At 33.6% G+C, this 18,749-nt stretch overlaps 10 protein-coding genes and 1 non-coding gene across 11 annotated transcripts; 5 read left to right on the forward strand and 6 right to left on the reverse strand.

The window, feature by feature from the left end:
• Nucleotides 1-11: 11 nt before the first annotated feature.
• On the reverse strand, nt 12-1,655 carry NAEGRDRAFT_50337 (uncharacterized protein; the record flags this gene model as incomplete). Its single annotated transcript, XM_002675423.1, has 1 exon — nt 12-1,655. The coding sequence occupies one exon, from the start codon at nt 1,653-1,655 to the stop codon at nt 12-14; it is 1,644 nt and encodes a 547-aa protein (XP_002675469.1).
• Nucleotides 1,656-2,157: 502 nt separating this feature from the next.
• NAEGRDRAFT_58509 (uncharacterized protein) lies at nt 2,158-3,921 on the reverse strand (the record flags this gene model as incomplete). Its single annotated transcript, XM_002675424.1, has 2 exons — nt 2,158-3,460; nt 3,577-3,921. 2 exons carry the CDS (start codon nt 3,919-3,921, stop codon nt 2,180-2,182), a joined length of 1,626 nt encoding a protein of 541 aa, XP_002675470.1. The 3' UTR covers nt 2,158-2,179.
• A 120-nt stretch (nt 3,922-4,041) lies between these two features.
• On the reverse strand, nt 4,042-4,467 carry NAEGRDRAFT_69466 (uncharacterized protein; the record flags this gene model as incomplete). Its single annotated transcript, XM_002675425.1, has 1 exon — nt 4,042-4,467. The coding sequence occupies one exon, from the start codon at nt 4,465-4,467 to the stop codon at nt 4,042-4,044; it is 426 nt and encodes a 141-aa protein (XP_002675471.1).
• Nucleotides 4,468-4,813: 346 nt separating this feature from the next.
• NAEGRDRAFT_69467 (uncharacterized protein) lies at nt 4,814-5,956 on the reverse strand (the record flags this gene model as incomplete). The annotated part of the gene is made up of 1 exon (XM_002675426.1): nt 4,814-5,956. One exon carries the CDS (start codon nt 5,954-5,956, stop codon nt 4,814-4,816), a length of 1,143 nt encoding a protein of 380 aa, XP_002675472.1.
• Nucleotides 5,957-6,646: 690 nt separating this feature from the next.
• Nucleotides 6,647-8,385, forward strand: NAEGRDRAFT_58510 (uncharacterized protein). Its single transcript, XM_002675329.1, has one exon. It carries the CDS (start codon nt 6,818-6,820, stop codon nt 8,363-8,365), a length of 1,548 nt encoding a protein of 515 aa, XP_002675375.1. The 5' UTR covers nt 6,647-6,817; the 3' UTR covers nt 8,366-8,385.
• Nucleotides 8,386-8,430: 45 nt separating this feature from the next.
• Nucleotides 8,431-10,054, reverse strand: NAEGRDRAFT_69469 (uncharacterized protein; the record flags this gene model as incomplete). The annotated part of the gene is made up of 4 exons (XM_002675427.1): nt 8,431-9,158; nt 9,256-9,339; nt 9,471-9,561; nt 9,611-10,054. The coding sequence occupies 4 exons, from the start codon at nt 10,052-10,054 to the stop codon at nt 8,431-8,433; spliced, it is 1,347 nt and encodes a 448-aa protein (XP_002675473.1).
• Nucleotides 10,055-11,039: 985 nt separating this feature from the next.
• On the forward strand, nt 11,040-11,112 carry NAEGRDRAFT_t405. Its single transcript has one exon. It is a non-coding gene; the product is annotated as a tRNA-Ile (tRNA).
• A 167-nt stretch (nt 11,113-11,279) lies between these two features.
• NAEGRDRAFT_69470 (uncharacterized protein) lies at nt 11,280-11,836 on the forward strand (the record flags this gene model as incomplete). Its single annotated transcript, XM_002675330.1, has 2 exons — nt 11,280-11,550; nt 11,610-11,836. The coding sequence occupies 2 exons, from the start codon at nt 11,280-11,282 to the stop codon at nt 11,834-11,836; spliced, it is 498 nt and encodes a 165-aa protein (XP_002675376.1).
• Nucleotides 11,837-12,026: 190 nt separating this feature from the next.
• On the forward strand, nt 12,027-12,855 carry NAEGRDRAFT_69471 (uncharacterized protein; the record flags this gene model as incomplete). The annotated part of the gene is made up of 2 exons (XM_002675331.1): nt 12,027-12,436; nt 12,480-12,855. 2 exons carry the CDS (start codon nt 12,027-12,029, stop codon nt 12,853-12,855), a joined length of 786 nt encoding a protein of 261 aa, XP_002675377.1.
• Nucleotides 12,856-13,140: 285 nt separating this feature from the next.
• Nucleotides 13,141-16,809, forward strand: NAEGRDRAFT_69472 (uncharacterized protein; the record flags this gene model as incomplete). The annotated part of the gene is made up of 3 exons (XM_002675332.1): nt 13,141-15,453; nt 15,539-16,087; nt 16,120-16,809. The coding sequence occupies 3 exons, from the start codon at nt 13,141-13,143 to the stop codon at nt 16,807-16,809; spliced, it is 3,552 nt and encodes a 1,183-aa protein (XP_002675378.1).
• A 67-nt stretch (nt 16,810-16,876) lies between these two features.
• Nucleotides 16,877-18,620, reverse strand: NAEGRDRAFT_80338 (protein kinase). The gene is made up of 2 exons (XM_002675428.1): nt 17,820-18,620; nt 16,877-17,650 (listed from the first exon to the last, which is right to left on the reverse strand). The coding sequence occupies exons 1-2, from the start codon at nt 18,350-18,352 to the stop codon at nt 16,963-16,965; spliced, it is 1,221 nt and encodes a 406-aa protein (XP_002675474.1). The 5' UTR covers nt 18,353-18,620; the 3' UTR covers nt 16,877-16,962.
• Nucleotides 18,621-18,749: the final 129 nt, after the last annotated feature.

Here is an 18,749-nt window from a genome sequence, read left to right on the forward strand (position 1 = left end):
GAAATACTCTTTCAATTACTATTATCTCGTTCCAGTTTTTTGAAAATGAAAGGCAATACCACACCCTCTAAATGGTTTCGTTCTTGGAGAATGTATTGTCTCTGAGAGACGAGGTCAATATTAACTTCCAGGAATTTACCATAAAAGAAGGACCACCCTACAAATGCTCTCACTGGACTAGTAAACACTGATGGTTTAGCATTCTCATTATAATTCAAATAGTGAGAGTTCATGATCAAGAGCTCTGGATAGGGCTTGAAAGATAGGTGGAAATATTCATAAGTCTTTTTGATTTTTGAAAAATCTGCCAAACATGCATCATAGAATGACTCTGCACTATAGAAATATTCTACAATTCCCTTCCAATCCATTGGATATCTGATATTTTCATAAATGGAGGAGGTTTTTTCAATGAGATGAGCCATAGAATTTGTGGTAATTGGAGATTGGAATTGATTGAGCTCGCTCTCATCAGGTAGTGGATAAGTTGGTGAAGGGAAAGGAAAGAGGCTACGATTCAATTCTTCCATCGATATTTCTCTATGTTGTCCATTCTCTCCTTTCGAGAGTAACTGATTGATTTGATTCCACTTTTCATTGCACTCTCTTCTACTCTTCTTGCTGTATTGAGAGCCCTCAATGTGCATAATCTCAAACAATTGCTCGAAACATTTAATACTCTTATTTTCTGCAGCCACAGAAAGCGAATCGTATACATCTCTAAAAGTTTCAAAGTGACAATACTGACTTGCTAGGGCTGCCTTTTCTCTAATACTCTCCTCAATCTTATCCAATTTGGTATTCAAAAGTTTGTGTGTTGATAAAATCTTGTGTTTCCATACGAATGAATGTGTTGCTCCCATATCAAATAGCAAAGCACACGAATGAGTCAAGCTCAACAAGTCCTTCCACTCTAAAAACTCGGAAACCTCAATGAATAAATCTCTGTGAAATATAATTTCAAAAACTGTCTTTTGACAATGTTTGGGCACCAATTTGTGAATTTTTGGTTGATAGGCCACTGGAAGAGTGCTTCCACGTTTTCTAGTTCTGATTTCAGCAAAATTTGTTGATGAGGTCGTTGGAGAAGAAACATCCTCAAATTGTTTTGCAATGGCTCTTCTCTTTGGAGAGGATAAACATCCAGGTCTATAATTATCATCATCGTTATTAGAATCTGAAACAGATTGAAAGAAGAATGGAGCATTATCAGAGAATCTTCTCCCTCCCGTTGGTGAGGTTGCAACATTTAGCATATCAACACAACTCTCTGGGAATATACTGAGAGGAGAAGTGGCTTTGGATTTGTTTTTGGTTGTTGGAGTGTTGAGTTGTCCTTTCCAACTCAAACTCTTACTTTCCTCTAAGGGGTGATGATCTTCATCCATAGAATTGGAAACTTTTATCTGAGGAAATACAGAGGTACAACTATTGGTTTTTGTTTGAATTGCTAGTGGGCTCTTACTAGGAGATGAAGAAGCAAAGGAATCTCTCAATTGTCGAATGGATTTTGGAGAAGCATAGGCTGGTATTGAATTCTTATTATTTTCAATTGATGAGGAAGAATCGATAAAGTTTGGTACATGAATTGATTTCCTTCCAGAACTGCTGGTAGTGGAAGGAGAGGGATATGACTGTTTTTCAATTACCTCCATTGTTGTTTTTGATGATTTATTTACAATTAATTGTGGATCGATATCGGATTGGTGATGAAACTGTAAAATATATACAATATATACAACTATTTTAGCTACTACTTCTATTTAATATATATACAATAATACAAGGAAGAACATTAACTGAATTTTTCAAATGGAATGAAAATAAATTAATGATGAGGGATTGAATTCGTGGCGATGATGATGATGATTAAGGTTGATGGTTTAAATTTGCCACTCCGATTGTTGTTGTTTTTTTCAATGTAAATTGCTGGTTGTTGATTGAGTAAAATGTACAGAGATGAATGACCTCTCTTGAAAGTGATGAGTTTTATGTTATTCTGTTATTGGGTGCGTAATTATAAACTCAAAAAGGACAAAAACTCATGATTGGAAGTACATTCGATGAGTGTTTAGATGTTAGAGTAAATACCAAAACTTAGTCATTGTCAGTCAATGGCTCTTCTTTCAAATTGATATCAATCAATATAGAGGGTTTAATCATTTGAAGTGAACTATATTTATAAATAATGACTTTTGTAAAAATCACTGCGCTTTTGAACAATTTTCAATTCTTTAGGTCGGAAACTTTCATGCAGTTGACTCTTAGTTTGCCATTTAATAGCTCTGGATGCTGCTTGAAGTTCTAGAGTTGCGACATTCTTAGACAGTTGCTCAATTTGTTGAATCTCCTTATCTTCTTCGTCTGTATTATCTGTTGGCTTTCTTTGTCCCTTATTTTTTGTGGCAGCTCCTGACTTGGGACGTTTCTCATTTGCCTGAACTGGCGTTTTTCTCAAATCTTCTTGCTCTTTTTCAATTCTTTCCTTCTTTCTTTTTTCAAAATCTGCTCGTTTATCAATGAGTTGCTTTTGAAGATCGTGTGAGTTGATGAATTCCTCCTCTGATTTCATTTCACATATGAGGTAGAATAAATCTTGGAAGGAAACTTCATTTTGGGCCACAATTTTCCTAAAGAGAGCCAATTTCTTCTTTTCATCTTCTGTGAGTGAGTTTGGTTTTTCCTCTATCAATTTGAACCATTTCTCTGTGAATTTGGTTATTCCCAGAGAGTCCAGCAATGCATTCATTTCTGATGCCTTGATGTTGGTCATCTTTCCTGCTTTGAAAGATGGGTGATTATTCTTAATTAAATTAATAATCAAGCCCCTTTCATTGCCCGTCAACAATAGACCTTCAAAATCTCTATAAACATGGGAAAGACTTTCAAATATTGTATCAATAGAGCTCTTTTCTTTTTCTTCATGCTCTAAGTATTGCTTCACTTTGCTTTCGAGAAGAGTTTTTTCCATTCTGGCTCGTTCTTCGTCCTCCTTCTTTACGTTCATTACAGCTCGTTCTTTCTTAATGTTGTTGGCGTGCTTACATGCTAATTCAGCAGTAGCTCCCATGAATGAAGGTGGTTTGATAGTACTGAGTCTCATTGTCTTGTGTTCCAAAACATGAGAAGGAACAGTTTTTCCAAAGGCAATTTCTCTGCTGAGAGTATTTCGATTCTGCTGATATGTGAGTGCAAGTTCTTCTCTCTCTATGGTAGTAATTTCCACCCTATCAAAAACTTGCAATACTGGAATATCCAAAACCACTCTAGCTCTATATTCATTCTTTGGAAGAGTGTCACAGAGTGGATTCCCAAATAGCGTTAATTGTTTCAAATATCTCATTCCCTTAATACATTCCATAACTTCATCCAAGCTCTTCAGATTATTTTCGTGCAATAACAAAGTCTCCAAGAATTTGAAATTACAAAAATTATTAACATCCAATGACTCGATTCTATTCTGTTGCAAGTAGAGATGTTTCAATCTCATACAACCAGTTTTTACTGGTTTATCAAGTATTGATTTCGATCCCAAGATTGCTCTCTCAACGTTCGGGGATCTATCAAATTTGTAACCTTCTTCAATTTATTTCCATTGAGCCACAACTCCTCCAACATTATTAATCGACTAAAATTAATATGAATTTCGGTCATTCCTCTCTTTCCCAAATGTAATTCCTTCACGTGGCGAAAATCCATTCTACCAATCTCACCCATCGGATCCACTAGAACTGGTGTATTTTCATCCACAATTTCCTTAGCAATCGGAGGCACACCAACCTCCTGTAACCATTCCTCAAGAATCCTTTGATAGATTTTTTCTACTGCCTCCTCCACATTTTTCTTCTTCTCCTCGAGTCTCTTCTTCTCATCCTCAATTTGTTTCTTCGACTTCTTGGGTGTAGTTGGTTTTGGCGGCATTTTTTTAATTTAAAAAATTGTAAATTTTCGTTATTACCGTTACAACACCTTTATTATTTTTGAATTGAATTAAAGATCTGTAATGAATGAGCAGAAAATAAATTCATTAAAGATTTTCATTTACTTGTTCATACAGTTCAACTTGTCACTTCCCTTACTCTTCTTAAGACATGCAAACTTGACATCCAATGATCTCAATAATCCATATAAATTCTTTGGTAATCCTTTGAAATACTTTTTGGAGACGTGGCAAGTTTTAATCTTTTTCAAATTCTTTCTACATTTGGAAAGGGATGCCAGCATTTCATTGGTGTGTTTTTGATACATTTGTTGGAATTGTTTCACCATTTTCTTAAGAGATGAGATTCTATGTTTCATTCGCTTAATTTTGGAATGGAAGCACTTCTTGTTAGTTTTGGCATTTTGGAAAACTGTATATTGTCTTGAAGTTAATTGACTTTTGATTTGTTCAACTCTAGAAATTGCCTTCTTTGATTGCTTAAATTTTTTCTTCAACTTTATCAACTTTTTCTTAACTTGGTGCATCATTTTCCTGAATTTTCTTCCTCCTCTTTGAGCTTTTCTCAATTTCCTATTGATTTTCATCATTGATATTTGGCATGTTTTCTTTACAAGTTTCCTTCTCCATTGATAACAAGGGCTATCTGTAGACGAATTAATTTCCTTAAGAGCAGAGGAGGTAGATTTAGCAACAACACTACTCAAAGTAATGGCACTGCTTGATTCAACTTGTTCAATTGTTGTTTGTATGAACAATAAATACAAGATTATCAATGACAAGCCAACAAGACATTTCCTGTAGGGATTGTATTGATACATTTTTTATAATAATAATTAGCTCTGTAAAATTAATTGATGGGGAGAGATTGATTTATAAATTGTTCTTGGTCATGTATGCCTTGAGTTGTGACAAGAATGCAGGTTGAACATTATTCTCTTCCATAAACTTTACATAACCTTTGAATTTTGGAGTGTTGATAATATCCTTAACTTTCTGACCTTTGAATTTACCAAATGGGAAAATACCCTCGCTATCGAATTTAAAACCCTTAGAAGCACCATCTTCTGAGGTTTCCTTTTTACGAGAGGTAGGTTCTTTCTTGTATTGAGCTGATCCATCATCCATACCAAAGTTATCAAACAATGATGCTTCACTGTCAACAGAGTCAGGTGTCATCATGACAACTGGTTCCTCATCAGCTTCAACTTGTTCTTCAACATCTTGAGGAACTTGTTCTACTACTGCTTCAGCTTGCTTTTTTGGAGTTGTGAACTTGCTCTTTTCAACATATGGATAGGTGAATTCTCTGTCATGTCTTCTGAAGAGTTTCTTGGTTGTCTTTTTAGTGACATGTTCACAGAAAGCTTCAACAACATTCTTAGCTCTCCATGCAATAATAAAGTTTGGATCCCAAAGCTCACTACCAATACCAATATCCTTACAACATCTCATTAAGGCATTTGACTTGGCACCTTCAAGAGAACTTCCAATTGATTTATATCCTTGTTCATCAACAGTTTGCTCTCCAAATGATTGACTCACAAATTGTCCTCTACAGAATAAACCATATTCTTGAAGGATACTTCCTCTCTCAATTTTAAATTCAGAGAGTGGAACTAAACACCATCCTCCAGGGCCGAAAGCCTTGTTCAAAATACGTCTATACTTAATTTCAGGCAAGTACAAAATACCATCAGGCTTAACTTCAATATCTTGATCTGGGAGTGGAGCCATTAAAATTTGGGCAATTTCTTCACTAAAAGGTTGTTTACCAATTCTTTCATAGACTGTTGTACCATTATTTGCTAAATCGGCTCCGACGAGAGAAGTAGTATTCATTGTTTGTTGATCAAATTCTTCACAAACTCTTGCTGATGATGAAAAATTTCTCACCGATGATAACAATCCCGAGGCAATAAATGATTGTGATGATGATTTAAAACATTGTTTAATGCTGCAACAAGTATTCTTCTTGAGCAATGACGAAGTGGTAGCACGAATAGTAGCTTTCATTTTTTTTGATTGAAATTAATTTTATTAGAAGCAATTTTCAATCAGTTTATTCATTTTGTTAATGATTGAATTGTTGGTTTTGTGAAGTGCCTTATTAGTTGTTGGTGGCGAGGCGTTTATCCAATCGAATGGCTGAGTAGGGAGTTGAGTTTAATCTTGTAAAATGACCTTAATGAGAAGGACACTTCAAGAGATTCGAATTTTAAAGAAATTGATTGGTGTGAAAGATGAAAATTGATTGGAAATCTCTCTTATTTCTTATTGTATGGTGCATGTATGCATTGTATCAAAACTAAACACCTATCAAAGATCGATTTACTCTAATCAAAAATTTCACTTTACATTAAAAACAAAACAGTTCCGATAATGGTGTACTTGTTGATAAAACATGTACATGTTTGCATTGAAGGTAATGAAACCATTATCCAAAGTAACATTCAATTTTTTTATCATCCCATTCTCGGAATCATAACACAGGGTTTTTGATATCGGAACGAAGAACAATAAGAAGGAAAACAGTCATCAAAACCAAGCAGCAAAAACAAATGACAGGCGTTTTCTAAAAAAAGCGGCATTGTAATCCGAATAATAATAGAAAACAGACCAAAAGTGAACGATGTGTACGGCTTTGACGTCGTTAAAAATCAAAATTACCACTCAAACATTTTTAAAATTTAAAATAAAAACACAGAAAAAATTTCTTCAGTCTTGTTTGCACAAACTCGCTACATACACAATTTTGAGCAGTTTTTCTAACGGCGTCTATACAACGAACAAAATCTAGAGATTTTCTAAACAACAACAACAATACAATCATCATCGTCTGTTTAGACTAGTAAATATAAGAGTAAAGTATAGAAAATGAACACTACTATGTTTGATATTAAGAGTAAAATCAAGCAAATTAAAAACACCGTTCTTCAGATGACTCCACTGGAGATCAAAGTCAGAGAATGTACAAGTAACGATTCTTGGGGAGTTAAATTGTCTGATAAATTAGAAGTTGCTGATCACAGTTTCAATTATGAAGACTTCAAGCTCATCTTCTCTGTTATCAGAATCAGATTGGCTGACGTTGGAAAGGATTGGAGACACGTCCAAAAGGGTATCCAACTTGTTGAATTTTTGGTCATTAACGGTTCTGAAAGATGTTTGGATGAAGCCAGAGACATGCAATCACTTATTCGTCAAATGAAGAACTTTAAATATGTTGATGATGACGGAAAGGATTGGGGTGTTAACGTAAGAGATGCTGCTAAACACTTCTTGGAATTCATCAAGGATGAAGAAAAGATCAAGGAAGAAAGAGAAATTGCCAAACAACAAAAGGAAAAATATGAAGGTTTTTCTAGATCTGAAGCCAAGCACAAGTCTCGTACAACAGGTAGTTCTTCATCAGAAAAGAAGAAGAAGGAAAAGAAGCCATCCTATGATGATGAATATGATGCTCCTAAGAAGTCTACTTCTCGTTCTAGCTTTGAAGAAGAAGAATATGAACAAGAAGAAAAGCCAAGAGCTTCTTCTCCTGTCAATCAATCTGGTAGACCAAGAAAGCCATCTACTGGTACAACCCCATCATTCCAAACTACATCTCAACCAGTTAAACAAAAGGAAGATACTCTTATTGATTTCTTTGATACACCAGTTACCACAACAACAAACCAATATAACAATAACAACTTTGGAAATAACAATGGTTTCGGAAATAATGGTTTGGCCAATAACTCTGGCTGGTCTCAACCAACTCAACCTGTCAATACTGGATTCAATCCAAGAACTGCTAGTACCCAACCAACAAACTCTGGATTTAACCCAAGAGGTAACAATGGTGCTTCATTCAACACTGGTGGTAATGATTTCGAAGCTAACTTTGATAGCTCTGGTTTTGATGATGGTTTCGGAACAAATGATGCTTTCAATAATGCTTCAGGTCAAGAAAAGAAGGATTCTACCTTGTTTGATATTTCAAGTGGTTTGGTTAACTTGGATCTTAATGAAACCAAGCAACAAACAACATCTCAACCAGTTAATCCATCTCAACCATCAGCTAACATGTCGTTGAAGGAATTGAAGAGATTGCAAGGAAACAATACACCAACCAAGCCTCCAGTCATGAATAATACCACTCCATCTTTCCCATCCAACACATCTTTCCCACCAAACAACAACTTTGGAGGTGGTTATCCAAATAACAATGGTTTCAACAATTACCCACCAAACAACAACAATAACTTTGGTGGTTATCCAAACAACAACATGCCACCAAGAACTGGCGGAAATTATCCACCAAATAACAATTTTGGTAACATGCCACAACCAAGCGGATATGGATACAATAATCAACCTGTCAATAATAATAGACCACCACAAAACAACAACAACAATGGAGGAGGTTTCGACTTTTTCTAAATAAATTATCTATTAATCTACTACATTGTATCTTATTATTTATTATTATTTATTATTATTTATTATTAATTTTGTTTTTCGAGTGAGGATGAGGGAGAATTATTTTGGGTGGATGGAGTATTGTTTGAAATGTTGGCAGACACTACAAAATCTTTCATTTTTGATGCCACATGTCTGAAAAAACTATGGAAGGCAAGGAAATTACCCTTACCTCTTCTAAATTCAATAAGTATTACGGTATCTGAAACAGTTCTGAGAATGGCTACATTAAGAGTAATGACCGAATCAGCCAAGTTCACATAGCACTTGATCAAATTGGTTCCTTTAAATTTTGGATTGGCTCTTTCTTCCCTTAATATTTGAAAAACTCTTTCCGAAATATCGTCAGCTTTTCCAATAGCAACTAATCTGGTTTGTCTTCGAATTAATAAATTATCTTGTCCTGTTGCCATTTTTGAAATTGATCCCATCACAAACTGAGATGCTATATCAAAAGCATTCATTCTAACCTCTGTTGGTTGATTCGTATTACTATTACTCCCCTGAGGAGGAGGTTGATCTATTTCCTTATAAAAACTATCCTTTACAGCTTCCTTCAAATCATTGTTGGAAATTTCAATTTTGGGTGATTGAAGAACAACTCCAAAATCTTCCCTATATCCTATTTGGAACCATTTAGAGGCCTTTATATTTGGTATGGAATATCTCTTTTTTGGATTAACTTGCAACATTTTCGATATTAAATCCTTAGCTTCTTTTGACAGATGTGATGGGAATTCAACTTTTCCACTTTCTATTTTTTTAAATAAATTGTTAATGTTTCTATCATCGAATGGAAGTTCTACAAAATATTGAGTTAATAATCGCATCTTTTTCAAAATAATACATACTTCCTGTTAGCATTACATAGAGAATAACTCCCATCGACCAAATATCTGCTAAAAATCCATCATATCCTTTTTCCTTAATAACCTCTAAAAGAATATATATTCATGCACATGATGTAATTATTGTTGTTGTTTCATGAAGTTTGAATGTTGTTGTTATTGAATGGAAAATTGCATTTGAGATTGTGAGCCTCACTTTAGAACCATCAACAACTTACCTGGTGAGACATAGTTCGGAGTACCACATGTTGTTTTCAAGAGCTGTGACTTTCCCAGCTTGTTAGGCACAATACTACTCAAACCAAAGTCCTATTATTGTTGTTTAATTACAATCCATCATTCTCTATCAATTACATACCGTTATTTTCAGTTTATCAAAAGAGTCTAAAAGTAAATTCTCTGGTTTCAAATCTCTGTGAGCGATACCCTGATTGTGGCAATATTCGATTGCTGATACTAATTGATGAAAGTATCGTCTTGCAGTAATTTCATCAAACTTTTCAGCAGCCACAATTCTATCAAATAATTCTCCTCCTGTTACTAGTTCCATTATTACATAAATATTATTTTCAGTTTGTAGTACTTCTTTTAGATTTACAATATTAGGATGCTTCATAATCTTCATGATGGCAATTTCTCTTTTTAATTGTGTTTCCATCTGTTCCTTCTTAATATAATTTAAATTCATAATCTTGATCGCATACGTCTCTCCAGTTTCCAAATCCCTCCCAAATTTTACTTTTGAATATTTACCCTGGCCGAGCGTCCTCATAATTTCATAATTCGCAACAATCTTGACCATTTTTTTTTATTAAGGTTTTTACAGTTTCCAGAATGATGATGTCGATTGAAGGAGAGACCAATCACCACTTCCAAACCAATCCGCAACAAGACCTCAATTTTTAAACAGCAACAACAGTAGCAGTGGCAGCAACATTAGCACTCAACATCAACTCGTGTTATTTGGAGTCAATTACCAGCCACATCTACAGTTGGTTCCAGCAGAACATTTGTTGGCGGTTGTTCTTCTTCTGAGGTATGAACACAAGTTCAAGGCGAACGAATACGGGCGGCCTAGGACAGAACGTGATGTTGATGCTACTGGTGTTTCGACTCAGGGGCCACAAGTTCATCGGCTTTGACAATGCATCACGGCAATACATGATGATATAAAAGAGGAAATGAAAAAGTTTATTGAAATATTAAATATTTAATTGGATAGTGAGTGTTGTTTGGTTTTGAGGCAAATCAAGTTAACTGATGACCTTTAATAACTGTTATTGAGGCAAGAATTTCCTTATTTAAAGGAAGACGAATAAGGTTATTAAAAAATAATTATTTTATGTTTTGTAAATTGAGATTTAGAATCCATCCCTATGAAATGATTTGAAATATTAAATTATGAAAATTATTGAAATCAAAGAATTATCTAAATAAGTAGTGTTACTATACTAATTTGATGATTATTGAATAAAAATGGATTTGTCGAGTCTCTTCTTAGTAAATGTTTACGGCTTACATTTAAGGTCTTTAAAATACTAACCATGGCATTCGCAGTACATTTACCAAAGCAAAAAGGAAATTGTAAAGATTACTTAACTTCAAAACATGTTGCAATTCGTTGCAAAGGACGTATTATTCTCAATGGATGATAATTCTTCGAGTGACTGTCCATCTCAAAAAGCACAGTTTAATTGCTGTATGAAAAAGATAAACGTTACATTCAGAGATAATTGTAATCCAAATGTCATTTCCTTCCTTGAACAGAAAAAAAATATCAACGTGAAGCTGGCGTAGCTCAGTCGGTAGAGCGTTGGTCTAATAAGCCATTGGTCGCCGGTTCGATCCCGTCCGTCAGCAAACATTTTATGAATTAAAACAATAATGTTTACCCTTTTAATTAAAATAAAAATTATATTCTATTTTTTGTTAAAATCTATTTCCATATTTTTTTGTCATTTAAAATAGAGAACAACTTTCCATGTTACCAATCACCAAACATCAAACATATTACAAATCAAAAAAAAATGTCTCTCTCACAATACGATACCCGTGAACAAGCTGAAAAAGAAGGAGCGGTCGTTGCAAAGATTATCTTTGATAATGTTACTCTCGAGCAAGTAATACAAATCATTTCCGATTATAAAAGTTATACCGAATTTGTTGAAGGAACAAACAAGGTTGAATATAAGGATACTGTTGAAGGTACTGATGGAAAGTGTTTGGATGTTTGGTGGAATGTCACTGTTGGTGGATTGAAAACTGTGGAATATACTTTGAGATTGTGTGTTTTTGAAGGTATGAAAATATTATAATAATTATTAGAATGTAACCTAAATTATCATGATTTTTAATAGATGGATTATCTTGGCAAGAGACTGATCATGGTCCATTTAAGAAGAATCGTGGTGGATGGAAATTGAAACCAACCACAGATGGAAAGGGAGTCGAAGCCACCTATATTGCTCTCATTGATTTCAATGTTTGGTGTCCTGGTTTCATCAAGGATTTCCTTGTTGGAAAGGGATTGACAAAGACATTGGAAGCATTCAAGAAGAGACTTGCTGAAAAATTCAAAAATTAATTCATAGAGTGGATTACAATAAATTCATCAGCAGATGAATTTAGAGTTTTATTTAAGTGGATTTTCTTAAGGGTAATGTTCAGAATTGACTGCGATTGGCGCTATTGGCGCAGTTGAGTAAAGTGGACATTTTCACAAACTCTTTGAAAGAGTTTCGAACAAAGAGTATTGAAATTGGAACTGAAAAAAAATGATTCAAGGACATTATGGACCTGCAGGTTTATTACACTTCTTCTTTAGAGATATCTCCTTCACATGGCTAATGATTTCCACTCAGATCATTGACATGGTCTTTTTTGCTTTCGTATTGTGTTGTAAATTCGTTTGTAAAATGGAGATTCACTCATGTCCACAACCATTAGCTTGTTTGGAGTACAGTTCCTATAATGTTTCACTCATGAGAGAGAATCAAGCTGTTCCATTCAATGCTCAGAATGATATTTCACATAGTTTGAGTGGAACTTTGATTTGGACTTTGGTTTTTACTGGAATTTATGTTTTGGTCAATTGGAGAAATAATTCTAGATCATTTGCTTCATTGTATGGTATTTTCTTTTTGAGTATTTCGTCTCATTGGTTGTTGGATGTTGTGGTGAGAAGGTAAGAAATAGTTTTTATGAATTCTTATTCGAAATGTTATTAGAAATGATGTTGCTGTTTTTCCACCATTCACATCGAACAAGATTGGACTTGGTACTTGGCAACACTTGTCAAAATTGAGTAATTATCTCATTGAAGTTGGAAGTGCCGTATTAGGATGGTTGTTTTTCTTCTTGGTAAGGAAATCATCCAAGTTGACAAAAGGTTTTTGGATTTCTTCACTTCTTTACTTTCTAATGACATTTGGACTAATGTATGGAGTTTATTTTGCTGTGGATTATTCTAAAATTGCTGATTCTGTTCAAGATGGTTCTCCAACTTCACCTGATCAAATTCCATTCACCTATTTCACTTATGTACTTGTTGGAATACTTTCGTATTTCATGGAGAGAAAGGTCAGAGAAATTAAGACTGAATAATTATACCAACTTTCAACCCTCCCTATTAAATTTCAATAATAAACAGATCAACTGAAATTGTATTCTTCCAATTACCACAGTTTTAATTTTTCTCGAAACTTGTTTTGTAAAAAAGGCAATTTGTCAAAATTTGGGGAGTTGTGTGAAATATTACAATAATCAAAATATCTCACACTGCGCAATCCAACAGTCGAACGCTTGCACTATCCACATTGTGCGATTTCACCCGCACCTTATTTATCCAAAGATTACGCGCGTATCTTTGATAGTATCTCAATTTAAAAAATGAAGACTTTTATTGCTACTGTCTTGTGGTTATCACTCATTTCCACCTTCCTTAGTTTAGTCCTAATTGTTACTGTTGTGAAGGGATTGAAAGTCGAACAAGAAACCTTTCGTTTACAACATTTTTCAAAGGATTACTCTGTTGATTCAATTATTCAACCAGTTTATCAAACATCAATGAAGTATTTACATGGCTCTGTTCTTTCTCTACTCTTCAATTCAGCTGCATGTCAATGGAATGGATCCTATAGTTTAACATTATTAAATAATGATTATTTCCCAACCAATAGACCATACAATGATGTTATCACACGTTTGGAATCTGATTTAATTTACCTTGATTTGTCTAAATTAACATGTGTTAACAATTTAGAGCAAAAATATGCAATCATTACAATCAAGTTGAAGAGACGTGATATTGTGAATATTGATCCTTACAATTTGAGTGTGTTTAGTTTCGTTTTGAAGGATAGGTCACTGGTTTATGAGAATGTATCATTTTCAAATGGGGGAGTGAATGATTTGGAGAATGAATTCTCTTTTTCTTTGAAACAAGTATTTGAAAGTGGAAGAAACTATTTTGGTTTCCAATACTGGGTTGATTCTGATTACCATTCTCAAACTGGTATTCAAATTCGCTACCCAAAGGACATTACACTTTTAAATTCACATTTTATATCATCAATGGAGTTAAAATTTTCATACAATAGAGCTCCAATCATTAATCCAAATTTGGTCAACTCAATTCCAGTAATTTCAGTATATAACGAATTTTATCAAGTGGAAGACAAATCAATTCCAAAACCATTCGATTATATTCTTTCAAAATCCAGAACTAGTTTACAAAATAGAGGATTGAAACCTCTCATAGAGGAGAAATCAATGAGATTTCACTATGATGAGAGAAATGGGTTTAGAGATTCGAGTAATAATGTTTATTTCATTGATCCATTCTCATTGGTTTGTGCCTTTTCATTTGGAGGGGATGATTATTTGAAGATTGATGAACAATCGAGAGTAATTGAAACTAAACATTCGAATTATTTATTAGAATGTTCATCTAGTGAAATAACTGAAGATTATTCATGGACAATTTTGGCAAAGAAGAGTGATAAAAGACAGAAAGTGAATTGTTACTATGGAAAACCATGCCCATTATCCACTGATTCAATCTCTTCATTGACTTTATTTGCAGAAAACGATTTCGAAACTCTTAATATTTGGCCAGAACTTTCCTCAAACATTTCTGGAAATTTGCTTTTGAAAAATCTTGAGAATTCTGAGGAATTGACGACTTATTCGCCGCCAAATACTTATCAGAAGCCACTCACATTGATTAATTGTTTTCAAGTTGATTTTTCACAATTGGTAATTTCCAAAAAAGGGCAAATCAACTTTGAGTTTAAAAAATCAACACAACCAAACGAAGATCCATTTTCAACAAGAATTTCAATTCTGGACAAACAAACCAGTTCCTTCTTTCTCTATCAAAAAGATTCTCCTACCAATTCAGATCTCAAATGGTCAATCAATCCATTGAATGAAAATGTTACATTTGGATTATGGAGCTATTCTCAATCTGAAGCAAAATTAGGTGATTTAGTGTTTGTCAATTATCCAAGAAATGTCAATTATCAATTGACAGATTCTCTCAGTATGAATGTTTACTTTAGTGGAGTTTCCATCTCAACTCCTAATTCATATCATAGACCCCACTTTACAATCAATCAATTCACACCAAATATTTCATTACTGAATTATGTTATTCTTCAAAGTTTCCAAATGAATTATGGCGAAGGTTTGAATCATCTCGAATTTGATGAAGGAAGAATTTTCAATTTTTTTCCCACCACAACTCTGGTTGACCTTAATGGTAATAAGGCACAAGTTAAATTAACTGACCTGTCATGTGTCTATGTTTTGAAAAGTGAGAATTCTCAATATTCGATTATTGAATTGAGTGATTTATATCCGAAATTCAGTAATGATGATGGAAGCTATCAATTGGATTGTTCAGAGGATGTTAGAGATGATGAATTTGTTTTCATGCTTGTTGGAAAACAATTTGAAAGAAAGTTTGTTTCTGGTGTTTATGGAATTCCAATAGAAGTGGATTCTGCACAGATTGTTTTATTCGAAACTAGGTGGTCTCCTTTGGATAAGTTTACAATTTCGGTTGATGTGAATACTGTTCTGAGAGGTGAATACATATTTATGGAAAAGCAAATTGAAGATTTTAAAGATTATCCACTTTCAAATACGAATCAAAAGCCGTTGAATATTCTTGGAATCTTTGAACTTGATTATTCGAAAGTGACTTCTTCACTTGACATTGTTTCAGAAAATTTGAATGGTTTATTTATTGAATTCCAAAAGAAAAGCTCCTTAACCAACACAGATCCTTCCTCTTTCAGATTTTTCAAACTCAATTCTTTCACAAAAGACATTTGACTTGATGTTCAATGATCAACCATTCACAGGTCCTTGGGAGTTGATTGTTAGTGGAACAGGAAATGAGAAATCAATGATATTCGCTATTGCTGCATTCCAAGACATTTCAGCATTGTTTAATCATGAATATCCACTTTCATATTCAAGACAATTACAATTCACAGTTGACCAAAGTGAATTAATGTATTCTTTTCAATTATCATCTTCCTTATCAACTTTATATCCTACTTTCCAATTGGATCTTAATACAACTCATTCCAATCAAACTATTATTGATCCAATTACAAAGATTGAATATGTCAAAATTCATTCATTTTCCATTCAGCAAGATATTCTAAACTATAATGTAAAATCGACCAGAAAGTTCACCTTCTCCTCAATTGGTTCCTCTCTTGATCCTCTTAGTGTAACATGTGCTTTTACTTTTAAGGGTGATGAAAATTTTTATGTGTCAAAGTCAAAGTCTCAACATGATAATGATTTTATTCAGTCAATTGTGAAGAAGGAATTTTGAATAATGAATATCAGCTTTGGATAGTTGCAAGATATGTAGCCCCAATTCCACAACCTTCCGCTTTGCATTCAATTCATCCACAACCAAGCACTAGTCAACCAAAACCATCACCAACACCTTTGAATTCGTTTGAAAGAGAAAATGGAATTCCATTAGAAAGTGGTTCAACTTTTTCAAGAACTATTGATCGTGGACAATCGATTCTCACATCTATTGAGCTGAATTTTGGAAATCGATTGACTATTTCTTTTAGTTCATTGAGTGGTCAATCGATGCAATTATTTGTTGGTACTGATTTTAAACCTAATTCACAACTCTTCACAACAATTATGGATTCAAACCAAGTCATCTTCTTAACCAATGTTCAGTCAGCTAGCCAAACAATTTACATGTTAATTCAAGGACCATTGACTGATGGACAAGCTCAATTCACAATTCTTCCACTAATCACCTCAATTCCTCCTAGAGAATCAAGCAACAATCCAGTTATCCAGAACAGCAACGACACAACTTTATTCACAGTTGCAATAATTATCTTGACACTCATCATTGTCATTCTTTTGATATTTGGTCTGGGAATGGGAATTTATATGAGAAAACAATTTCTTGTCAGGAAGAATAGTGAGGAAAGAGTTGAACTTGTTCCTTTACACATTAAGCTAAATCAAGATCAAGTCAATAATAGTTACCATAATGAATTGTAATACTTCTTTCCAATGATAATAAAATATTCTTCAAATATATGTTAAATATATCAGTTCCAAACCAGGATCAATAAAAGGTTAATTTTACAAATTTTATTCATCTTTTGAAATAAGTTAAAATATCTTTACAAATAAGAATACAAAAATTATCATTTAGAATTGTTCTCCATTTCTGTTGGCCCATTCTATCACTTCTTGGTAGAACATGTACTTGAAAGTGTTAGAGTCAGCCTTCTTTTCAATGTCAATTTCAATCTTTTCTGGGTGTGGTGTCAAATTAATGTACTTGTTACCCTTCAAGAATGGATGATTAACAGCTTCATCAAATGAAATACGTTTTTCTGGATTCCATATCAAGAATTTTCTCAACAAATCAAGAGCTTCAGGTGGTGAAGATGTGAAAATTTGTTTCAAATCCAAACCATCACTTGGGTAGAGACCAAATAAACGTTCGAAATATTTTACACCATTAGCAGTTCCCTTAACATCACTCATTTCTGGTTTACCCAAAAGTGATACAATCAAGTTCAAGTGTTCCTCAATACCTTGAATGTTAGCTCCTGATTTACGAGCAACAAAGAGTGGTCTTCTTTGTGGTTTTGGAGGAAGGAGATATAACAATTCAGCAAATATACAACCAGCAGACCAAGCATCAATGGCAGAGCTTTGAATTTCATATTGCAGAATAACTTCTGGTGGACGATAATATCTAGTGACAACGTACATGGACTCTGGATTGGTTACTGAATCACTTTCTTCCTTTGTACTAAGACCAAAATCACACAATCTAAATTGTAATTCATCTCCATTATTTCCAACAAGAATATTACTTGGCTTGAGACTGTTAATGATGATCGTCATTGTGTAATAATAATTATTAGAAATTATTAACATGAATATTGTAGCAACAATTAAAGCAAATCATGAATAAATAAAAGATTAATATGATAATATTGATGTAAAAGTAATACAATATGTTCGGAACAAGGAAATACTAAAAAACTACTTACTCACGATGCAAAATACCAGCACTGTGCATATAATGCAAAGCACTCAACAATTGACACATAATATCCTTGATACCTTCCATAGAGATACCTCCTTCTTGGACCTTTTGAGACATTAATTGTTTCAAATCACCTCCATTCATCATTCCCAATACAATATACAAGTCATTCATTTCTGACAATGTTTGACCAGGTACGAAAATATCAATTAATTCAACAATGAAAGGATGTCCTCTCAAGTGTTTCATAATTAAAACTTCACGTAACATTCTGTATGGAGCAACATTGAAAACATCTCCAATTTTCTTTATAGCAACTAATCTGTTGCCATGTTGACGATCACGAGCAGCAATAACAATACCATAACCTCCTTGACCTAGAATACAAATTTGACCAGTTTGTTCATCTCTAACAGGTTCATAACGTTTAGGGAGAGTTACAGTTGTAGTGCTATCCACATTGTAAGAAACTAGTTGTTTTTGATATAATGGAAGTGGAAGTTGTTGTGTTGGTGAAGGGGTATCATCGAGCATCATTTTCCAATGTATTTATATTATTAAATAATAATATTATATGAGCAATTAATCCAACAATGAATGGTGAACTGTGTGGATGATCAAAAAGTGAGTTGAAAAACAAGATTCAAATTATTTCAATGATGATGCCACTGTTATTATTATCTTGTTGTATATTTGTTCGTCTATATGAAAAAGCAACAATTAGAGAGGAGATACACAATAATTGATGGTGTATGAAAAATTAATACAAAAATTCCTCCGTATGGAATATCGAAAAAGTTGTGAGTTTTTTTTTGTGATTTTTTCTAAGATCGATTGATGGCTAACATGAACTTGCTGAGGAACACTTGATTTACCGCCAACAGAAAAAAATCCGTAAACAAGGTTGATTAGAAATGCCTTATTATCTTTGTTG

The sequence above is a fragment of the Naegleria gruberi genome, assembly GCF_000004985.1.
Source record: "Naegleria gruberi genomic scaffold NAEGRscaffold_34, whole genome shotgun sequence".
NCBI lineage: Eukaryota > Heterolobosea > Eutetramitea > Acrasida > Naegleriidae > Naegleria > Naegleria gruberi.